The following is a 10345-nucleotide window of genomic DNA, read 5'->3' on the forward strand; positions in this document are numbered from 1 at the left end:
GTCTGACCCCTTGCCATCTGCCCCCACCCAGCCTTCCTGCCCTACCACTGGCTTCTCCCCACTCCCAGCTCCCCATATAGTCTCTGCCCCTCCCTGCCACTACCCCCAATCTCTGCCCTTTCCCTCCTACCACTCCTCATAGTCTCTGCCCACCCCGCAGCTCCCCATATAGTCTCTGACCCTTCCCCTCTCCAACCCCCACCCCCTCCATATACACACACTTAGTGTCAGATGCTGCTTGGGCTTTGTTTCCTCCCAGAACACAGCATGTGAAAGAGCAGCCCTGATGGACCATGCAGCAGTGTCCATGCTGCTGACTGGCCAGGCAGGCAACAGGAGTTTCCATGTTCTCTGTGCCTGGGAGGGAACCCAGCCCAAGCCAGAGCCAAGCTGTGCCTGACAGTAAGGGGAGAGGGTGGCTGCTGTGGGTATGACTCTGGCCCCAATGTGGGCTCAGAGCCAGAGTCAGAGCTGCAGTGCCCTCCCCCCATGCTTTGTATGCAAAATCGAAAACTCAGGGCTCTTTCCCCCATGCTGATTGGGGGGAAACCTCGTCTTGGATTTGAGTAAGTATGGTATTTTGAAATGTTCACATCATTTGCTAAATGATATGAGGTGATAAAGTTGGTTTACAATATTTTGACTGTAGAACTTGATCCTTCTATCCAAAATCAAGTTGTTTAAACATGATGTGTAACAGCTGAGACAAGTCATTAGCGTAAAACACAAACCTTTAAAAAAAATTTTTTTTTTTAATTTATAGTCTTCTAATTCAGCGACCAAATTTAACAAATTTAAGTTGCCTTAATCACTTACCTTAAGAACAGATACCAGTGATTTTTTGGATTCACCCCGTCTCTTTAGGAAATGATAGAGGTACACATGAGCATTGGGATTGGGAGGAAACTTGGAGTTGTAGGCATATTCAGTTAAGACTTCCCGCGCTTCATCATAATCTCCATAAAATTCCAACAGCTATGGAAAAGATGAGATGATCATATTGCTGGTGTTTATCAAATAAATAACCAAATATTTACAACTGCTATTATTTAAAATTGTTGCTATTATTATACAAAATAGCATATTCTTAAGTCATAGTGTCAAATATAAGACCCACAGAGCCAATTCATCCCATCCACAGGGCTCCCAGAGGGGCTGGGAATTCAGGAACGAGACTGAACCTGCCACCAAATTCTCAGCTAGAGTCCTGCAGGGGACATATGTTGGCAGCAGGGAGGATGTGGGGAGGGGACAATGGGGACTGAGAGGCAGTTGTGTTAATTCAGGGGTTTTCAACCTTTTTTTAACAAGTGTGCCCCTTCTATCTCAAAGTTTCAGCTCATGTACCCCTTTATCTTAAAATTATTTTTGGGGGGAGGGGGCTCAGTAGACATGTGTGCATGTACACCCCCCCAGCAGGTAAGTCTGTGGGGGAAGGGAAAGGGCTGGGGGGGCAGGGCACAGATTGAGGCCCCCAGGGTGAAGGCAGGAGTGAGGCACAGATAGGGGCACAGGCTGGAGTGAATGGGGCCCCAGCCAGGCTGAGTCATGGGACAAATGGAGCCCAGGAGGCTCATCTAGGGGCATGGGGGGGGGGGCTCCCACCGCTCTGCGCACCCCAGTGGAGGCCTAGGGGGCATGTGTGTGTCCCCCCCCCAATCTGTGCGTGGATGGAGGTGGCTGCCACTGCGCACTGGGCTTTGCATGCTGCTGCAGCTACCCCAGGAACAGTGTGATGCCACCTGCGTTCCACCACCAGGTGGGCACAGGGTGCAGTACAGCCCAGCAGCAACAAGCACATGGTGTTGTATTGCTCCTGGGGCAGCTGCAGCAGCATGCAAAGCCCAGCGCACAGCGGCAACCACCACTACCCCATGCACACAATGGGGGGGGCACATGCCCACCACTATGATCTTTTCAAGAACCCCTAGGGGTACACATATCCCCGGTTGACAACCACTGTGTTAATCTACATGACCTGCTAGGTCCAGATCTGCCCCACAAGCAGCCTTGCAGCCTATGGGTGCATATGAGTTTGATATCTGTCTTAAACTTTAAGACCTGTAAATAGAAGAGGGACTTTGAGGAATTCCATACTTGTTTCCTAATGTTAGTATTTATGAAAGTTCCTAACAACCGTAATAACTGTGGACATCGATGTCCCCTATAATGAAAGTATAAAAGGTGAAGCTGCAAACTTCTTTGTGAAGAGGCCATCTCTAAGTATAAATTCTGTTTGCTTCCAAACCACCTCACCCTCAGATGTTTTTGTATCTCTAAAAGTCTCAGACCAAACCCTACTAGAATCAACAAATAAGAATTGGAGTATTTTGTTAATCAATGGAATAAGGCCCAAAGAAAACTGAGGAAAAACATAGTGAAGCATTTTAGAATTTACAATGCAGCAAATTCTTGATTATTTTGCAGTAAACAATACTGTGTACCCAGCATCATCAGGTATTTCCTGACTAAAACAGAAATATGTTAGCATGTTTCTGTACAAGTCTAATGTCCATTAATAGTGCTGCTGTTACATGCAATTTACTTCCCGCTATATACAGGGAAAATTATTAATATGCAGAAATCATTAAAAGACCACTAAAAATACTTTAAACAGGCAACTCAATATTAACACATTAAAAAGTTCCTGTTACTGTTCCAGTATTTCTTTTCAATGAACAGGACTGCTCTGCTCTAGGTTAGTTCTCCTAATGAGATTCCAGAAGCAGGTAAAATACCACAGGGCAGGCTAGCAACCTCCATTTATAATAAGTGAAACACTCTAAGAGATATGCTAAGGTTAGGTCTGTATTTAAAGTTTGTAAACAGAAAAGAGACTTTGAGGAATTCCATTTTTTTTCCTGATACAGGGATCCATTACAGCATGGATCAGCAACCTATGGCCCATGGGTTGGACCCAGCCTGCAAAACCTTTGGAGCTGTCCTGCAGAAACAGGACTTTGGTGGCATTTGGCATGAGACCCTCTCCTTGTGCTGCCAGGGAGACAAATGATAGTGGCAGTAAGGTCTTAGTGTCTGTCCATCTCCAACCTGGAGTAGGTCATTCCAGCCCATGGCCAGAAAAGGGTGCCTACCCTTTGACAATTAAAAGGGGATTGTTCCATTTTTGCACACAGATGGGGGAGTAGAAATCAAGTCATGCTCTTAATTCCTGTGTCATTATCATGAACAAAGATTGTGCAATCTGTTCATCAAATGAAATTAAATAAATGATCCTGTGCATGCACTTTACATTGGCCCTACATTGCAATGGAAAGTAAAAATTAGTTTAATCAATTACATAAGTAGAGGAGACCAGAGAACACTAGATTTTTATAAAAATGTACTGAGTGATAATACTCTAATTATAACAGAACTTCAAATAGTCGAATACCAGAATATATTTTGCTCTGATATACCATAGGCAACTATTTAAGAATACACATGTAAATGTGCTCTTACATCCACATAGCACACCACAAAAGGATCCCAAACTCCAGGTATTTTAATTATTTCCTTAAGATTCACTGCTGCTTGCCGAAAAAAGTTGTGCATTTCTTGTTCAGAGGAGTCTGTAAAATTTTCTTCATCTGCCAAAAGATAAAAATTAGTTTTATTTTGTCAGTTTAATGGGATACTGATGGAGTACTATATGTAAGATGCAGTCTCATGAAGGCAGGACAAAGACAGATTGTTTCAGAGATAAGTCAAGTGCAAGTTCCTCAACAGTAGAGTTTGCAGATCAGTGAGAACAAAGGATGAAAGGGAAGTTGTTCATTTGTAGAAACTGTGGATGGGGAAAAATACTAAACACACCCACATAACTTAGCTCAAGATAATTAGAGAATGAGCTAAATATATTATTTTGCACCAACTGTGGAGATTAGAAATAGTTTCTATTTTTGGTGTTCTACATGGGAATTAACAAATTAATCAATTCAGGTCTGAATCTTGATTTATGTAGTCATTTAACTGTGAACAGTTTAAGAGCTCTTTATTTTGTTAGTGCAGAGAGGGGAAATAAAAATAAATGGAGATCAATGCAGATCAATCTATGAAGAACAAAGCTAGTCATATCAAGTTGCTATAGGTATGGAATTCAAAATTAAGAATTTACAATAAAACCACATGGGGAAGGCAGCTGACATAAAGAAGAGACTAGACACTCATGCCCATTTTCTAAGCAGAATTTGCCTGAGTAAACATTCTTCATTAGGACCTTAGAAACTCCTACCTATGCCAGCTTACATGCTTGGAGCATATGTCATGCCTACTTCTAAGGGTACCCAAGGACTTGAGACAGGTACTTTTATGTTGCACAATGGTAAAAGTCTAAATAAGCAATATTGCATTTTGTGCACAAAAAAGTTGTCATAGATAATACGATAATTTCCACTAAGGTAAAAATCTGAATCAGGAATGTCAGAGGAATTACGGTACGTCAGCCTCATAAGGTAGTTTGACAATTTGTTTTAAATGGCTTTTTAAAATAAGGATGGTTCCTAAATTTGTTTTACATCACTTTTATATTAATATTGCTTAAATGATATATAATTTTCTTGCAGAAGTTTAAATAAATGCCACAAGTGACCTTTTACATTGTATATCTAACAGGATCACAGGGCAACTCTCCACCTCCCCCCCGCATCCCCATCATCCTCAAGGGAAAGGAATTCCAGAGTCACTGACTTGCTACTGAACGGTATTCAGTGTCTCCATGCTCCCGCCCTCATTTAAATCTAGGAAGTCTGGCTGGATGTCACAACTAATCTCAACTCACATAGCAGTACATAACAAGTGGTCTCTCAAAGAGCCAAGACACATGCAGCACTGCACTTTGTAGATCAAAATCAACATAAGTGTCTCTCTCAGAAGCAGCGAGATCCAGGACAGCTAACAAAAAATATGTGGAAGGTGCTCTTAGCAGATAACTCCACAAGCACACTAGCAGACAAGCAGAGTGCCCAAGTTAAAGATAGTGAGTAGTCTTCACGAACAGCTGCATGGGGAGTATATTTAAAGTAGTCCTGGCTGGAGATCTTGGGTATGGACTTCCCACAGGTATTCTTGCCTTTAAAGAAGGCAAATACCTGCCCCAAGCACAGATACTTTTGGTTAACCTGGCACCCTGCATAATTCTATTAATTGCCACAGATCCAAAGCCACCTCCAACCACCAGTGGATAAACTCTCTTGATAAAAAGAAAAAGATGTATCCTTGTTATAAGACACTCTCTACACTAAAGCAACAGAAACTAAAATGAAACCAACCATCTTGCTCTGTTTCCAAATACAATGTTAACTACACAACTAAGAAAGCAAAGGGGACATACTGTCTGGGGTTGAAAACCACTGTCTTAGATCTAAAGCCAGAGTGAAATGGGTCAAGGAACTCAGAATGAAGTAGCACCATCTCTCTCAGGCTTCCCCTGAAATTGGAGATAAGGCAGTAACTGGAGAGGGCAGTAGTATCACAAAAGAATCTTCATCAAGGCCCTCAGGCACCATTAATCTGAAGTAGACAAGCATTAATCTCAAAAAACTAACCTAGGAACTTTCCCTCATCAGCAAAGCGTCCCATGGTCAGGTTAGCAACTGAAGCTCTGAAACACCTCAGTATGTAATACTGGTTTGGACTTGCTTTGCCATCATAAATCTGACCCAAATAAGATCAAGCTAATCATACAGTAGACAGAAAATTCCACCTGAACAGTAGATTTGTCTCACTGAGAAGGCAACCAATTGTGTTAATTACCAGGACAATTGTTTTAGGAATATGAAGAGACAGTAGCAGAAAACTCTTCTTAAAAAGAAGTTTGTGGCATGACTTATTTTTTGTATTTCTTGAGAACTTTGTGCTGCATGTGATCCAGTAGAGTGTAGCTACTACTTTTCTAGCTGGCCCATCTTCCTATAATCATTTGCAAATCACAGTGGCCTGTGAAACTAGGCAAACTGAAATGTACAGAGTAGTCAAAGAAAACAGCATTGGTACTCACCAAGCTCTAACATGGCTTTTCTCTTCTCAGACCAGTTATAGTAGTCCAGGAGACCCTTGTAAGCTTGAATGAGTTTCAGCTCATCATTCTGAGCAGCAGTTTGTTCTCCATACCTCCAGCCTTCCGCCAGGGTAAGGTTTTGGTAGGCTTCATCTATCAATCCATTACACAGGAGATAAAAGATGTGTTCTAAACAAACCTATGACAAAGAGGGGGAAAAAAAAACAAGCTCCTAAATGATGCCCATTACATCTTACAGAACAGCAGATTTTTCAAAACAACATACATTTTTTATTTTACTTTTTTGCTACATCTCAACAGAAGAGCAAGGTGAATGGCCATATAAAACATTCTGCATAAATTTTAATTTGAACGATTATCAAAAGAGAAAAAAAGCAGAAATGCATTTTGCGTCGATTCTTTCATTCAACAGGTGTCTCCCCAAAAACAGGGGAGATAGCTACAACAGTAAGTGGGAAGAAGTAGCGAACAGCTAAATGGATGTTTCTGTCTTGGTCTGAATCACAGATGTTGCAGAGATATAACCCAGACCTCCTTTACCCTGATAATAAAGATGGGGAACTGTCAGAGATGGAATAAAAAAAGTGCTGAAACAAATTGATAATTTCCAAAGCAGTAAGTCACCAGGCACAGCTGATATCTATCCAAGAGTCCCAAAAGAGGCTTACGTTTTTAAAGGCTTTAAAAAAACAAAATTACTCCAGTAACCCTTTCATCTGTACCTGGTAAAATGGCAGATAATCACATATATCAGGTGATTTGTTCTATTTTTAATTATGATGAAAAAGGGTTCAACTGACATGGGAGCAGCATATGAAGGAAAAAAAAAAAATCACAACTCGCTAACCTGAGGGTTTTAACATATTGGGAAGGTAGTTAGCAAAAGGGGTACTAAATGAAAGCGTATCTAAGCTTCCAAAAGGTCTCTAACAAGGCCACTTACAAGAGGCACAATTAATTACATAGGAGAAGCAAAACATCACTGTGGATCAAAAGAAAGATTAGGAGATAGAAAGCAGGATTAAAGAATCCATTTTCACTGTGGCAAAAGAAGAACAACATGATGCCATAACATTCTACACAAGCGTTAATGGTTTAATCTTTTTTAGTGACTTAAAGAGTAGGAAAGCAGCATGGCAGAAAGGTCTGGCAGTTGGGAGCACAACAGACGATGAAGAAGTGCAGATATGATGGCAGTGTGGATAACTAAAGTTAACGTGCTGGAAAGGAAAATTAAATTATACTCATAAACCCAAATTCATTCTATCAACTGAGAAAAAGGACCTGGGTATCATTATGGACAGCCCAAGAAGCAACTACAATGAAAAAGGGCAAATGATGCCAAATCTATAAAGCATGTAGTGCAGAATATTATGGAAACTAATGCCCATATATTAACAGTACCATCTCTGCTAGTAGTGTAATCAAGACTACTATCTCCATTATGGATAATATCATTAAAAATTGGTGGTAACCCCTATACATAAATTTTCAGACATAAGCATAATTTAAGTCACTAACGCCCCTTTAAGCTTGTCCTACCTTTAAATAATTTTTTACTCCTAAATTTTTCATCCGCTCGGTAAAGTAGTTGAGCTCTTCTATGTTGCTCTTGGAATGATGAAGCAGAATTTCAGTTCCTATTCTCCAAATTGCCTGCAAAGTAAATACACACTTCAGAAACGTAGCTTCTATGCACCACAACCGAAGTAATAGTAGTCTCTGATCACTAAATTACTACTACTATTCCTTTCTGTGTTCTATCAGAAATGGACATACAGTGGAGTCGTATCTTAAGCAGTAGTTACGTGCTGAAGTCAGCGTGTAAGGCGAAAATCACGTATAGATGAAATCGCCCTTCCCGCCGCACTCCTTCACCCTCTTGTCCTCCACTGCATTGTCCCGCCAGGGCAGCCAGCTAAGTGCGAGTGAGCTACTGCCCCCCAACCAGGCCAGCACGTGCAGGCAGTACCACGCAGCACTGCAGTATGCATCGTGCCCTGGCTGGCACCCGACAGCCAGCCCCAGCAGCCGAGCGCATATAGCTGAATTCACATAAGTTAAATATGCATAAGATGAGACTTGACTGTACTTCTTTTAGTGAAAAACGAACATGCAAATTTTACTTATCAGCAAATTAATATCATCTACACATGGTATATGGTTTAACAGAAATAAAAATGAACATTCATGGAAGTTCCCTAAGCAGGCATAAAGTGTTTTTTTTTTTTAGCAAAATATACAGAAATCATATTTTGTAAGCAAAGCTAAAATCCATCTCCTCCTGCTGAAAACAGTTCAACTAAAAAAAAAAAGAGCAGTTTTCCTTTGATATTTTCCCTCTAGAATGCAAGGTAGAGGTAAGCTCATGTTACTTTAATACAAGAGAGATGCAGAGGGGAAAAAAATCTCTTAAGTTTTGAAAACAGAAGACCTCCCCATGAAGAAAAAGTTTCTGATCAAAGTCTGTTTACAGGACTAGATCCAAAATTGTAACAGGCTGTAGAATGCAAAGGCTCCATATTTCAGGGATGTACTTGGTAGCTGTGTTGGTGTGAGACCAGACATACAAAAAACAAGAACTTGCAGAAAGCTCCCGAAAGCTTGCAGAAAAGGACAATTTTCTTGCAATTTCCCTAATAAAAGGTATTATTTGGAACCGAGTTCTAGGGGTTTTTGCAAGGCTCCATGTGGCACTTTTTAAAGAAAATGCTGCTTCAATACCTGTATCGATTCAGATACTTAGATGAAGCAACTAGAGAGAAGGCTCATACGGTTCTAGAGAAAGCTAATAGGGAATTAAAAAAAAAAAAAAAAAAATAGGATTCCAAACTTCAAATGGATTCTGACATGGGACACCAATGGCAAATGTATTCTCATTGGACAGTTTAGAAAAAAAAAGATATGTATTAATTATGCATGTTACCTGCAAGATTAATGAGAATTAATTCATACTTGAAACAAATTGTCATCTCCTTTGCTATGAGCCCAAACAAACCATTTGTGCAGGGGACTCAGAGCCCAGCTTTCCAAGGCACTCAGCAGCAGCACTTCAGAGGGTTCAGCAGGACCCCAGAAGTTCTGGAAATCAGGTGACTTTAGAACATAAGAGGTGGTAATACTGTCATCCACTAAATTAAGATGTCAAATACTGGCTTCAGGGCAGATTGTTCCAAATGCAGTCAATCAGCCCACGAAATTCAGAGATACATTAGCCTGAAGGCCATAGGCTGCTGATCCCCAGCCTGGATGATGCCTGCAGACCACTGGAGTGGCACCTCCCCTCTGCTGCCATAGGGAACAGGGCTGGTGCTGGTTGGGTCCTAGTAGCCACCCATCCACCTGCCTGCCTCTGACTCCAACTGGGCCAATCCAGCCCAAAGCCTTAAAAGGTTGCTACTACATTAGACAACTCCCCTGCTCCCAAGCTGCTCCACATTACCTGAATAAAACCCCTTAACTGCTAGCAAATATGGGGTCTAGCTTTGTGTAGTCTACTACCCAATACTTGTGCAACAGAACTGTGGTTGCTCATATGCAGGGTGCAGCTTTGTGCTCCCTCTGCCAGGGACATGCATCAGCTGTACTGAACTGCTAAATTTTGTTCTATATCTCTACTGTTTTATATGCTACAGGTTTGTTTTCCACACTTATCAGTTGGTATGGATACCTAGAGAGTATTCAAAACCTCTCTAACGCACACGTTCTTGTAAAGCTTTGAGGTTTCTTTTTAATAAATAAGACACAAGTTTGGATCATGAACTACTTCAAATGCCCTTTTAAGTTATTTCCATTAACGGCAAGTGAATTCTGGTAACAGCCTCTTTTTATCTTACCTCTGGAGCAGTTTTCCGTTTACTCACTGTACTTGTTTCCAGTATCTCCAAGTAGCTAATCATGAACTCTGCAGCCCTCTGCCACTGGTTCTGCAACAGGGCATCTTGAATGTAGTTTAAACAAGCTTCCTTTGTTTTCTGAAATTCTGTTTTCTTTGGACCCACAGTTACTAAAAAAATAGGATTAACAAATAAGAGAGGGTAACAATGTAACTATCACTTTACTACCTTTAGCTTTGTCCAGGGCAAACTCCGCCAAAAGAAATGAAAAAGATAGAAACTATGCTTCAAAATGCAACTTCAAATATGTCCTAAAACACAGTGGATTTCTGCTCTGAGCCCATCTCCTCTCTTATTTAAGGTCTACATTGCAAGACGGGGTGAAATGCAACCTGTTTAAATTCGCTCACGATACCAAAATCTGGGGTGAGGTGAGCATGCTAGTAGGGAGGGAAAGATTGCAGCAAGATCTGGATAGGTTACAGGAGTG

The 10345-nt window shown here is 41.1% G+C and overlaps 1 protein-coding gene across 1 annotated transcript in view; it reads right to left on the bottom strand.

Annotated features, from left to right (window-relative positions):
- TAF1A (TATA-box binding protein associated factor, RNA polymerase I subunit A) overlaps window positions 1–10345 on the bottom strand; it is a 41150-nt gene that overhangs the window by 18216 nt on the left and 12589 nt on the right. The window contains exons 2-6 of the mRNA XM_019516484.1: window positions 9856–10025; window positions 7562–7675; window positions 5999–6197; window positions 3463–3590; window positions 817–975 (exon numbers count right to left, since the gene is read on the bottom strand). Of these exons, the coding sequence (XP_019372029.1) occupies window positions 817–975; window positions 3463–3590; window positions 5999–6197; window positions 7562–7675; window positions 9856–10025 (770 nt within the window). The remainder of the gene's footprint in view (window positions 1–816; window positions 976–3462; window positions 3591–5998; window positions 6198–7561; window positions 7676–9855; window positions 10026–10345) is intronic.

This window comes from Gavialis gangeticus, unplaced genomic scaffold, assembly GCF_001723915.1.
Source record: "Gavialis gangeticus isolate Ggan-Ray unplaced genomic scaffold, GavGan_comp1, whole genome shotgun sequence".
NCBI classification, from domain to species: domain Eukaryota; kingdom Metazoa; phylum Chordata; order Crocodylia; family Gavialidae; genus Gavialis; species Gavialis gangeticus.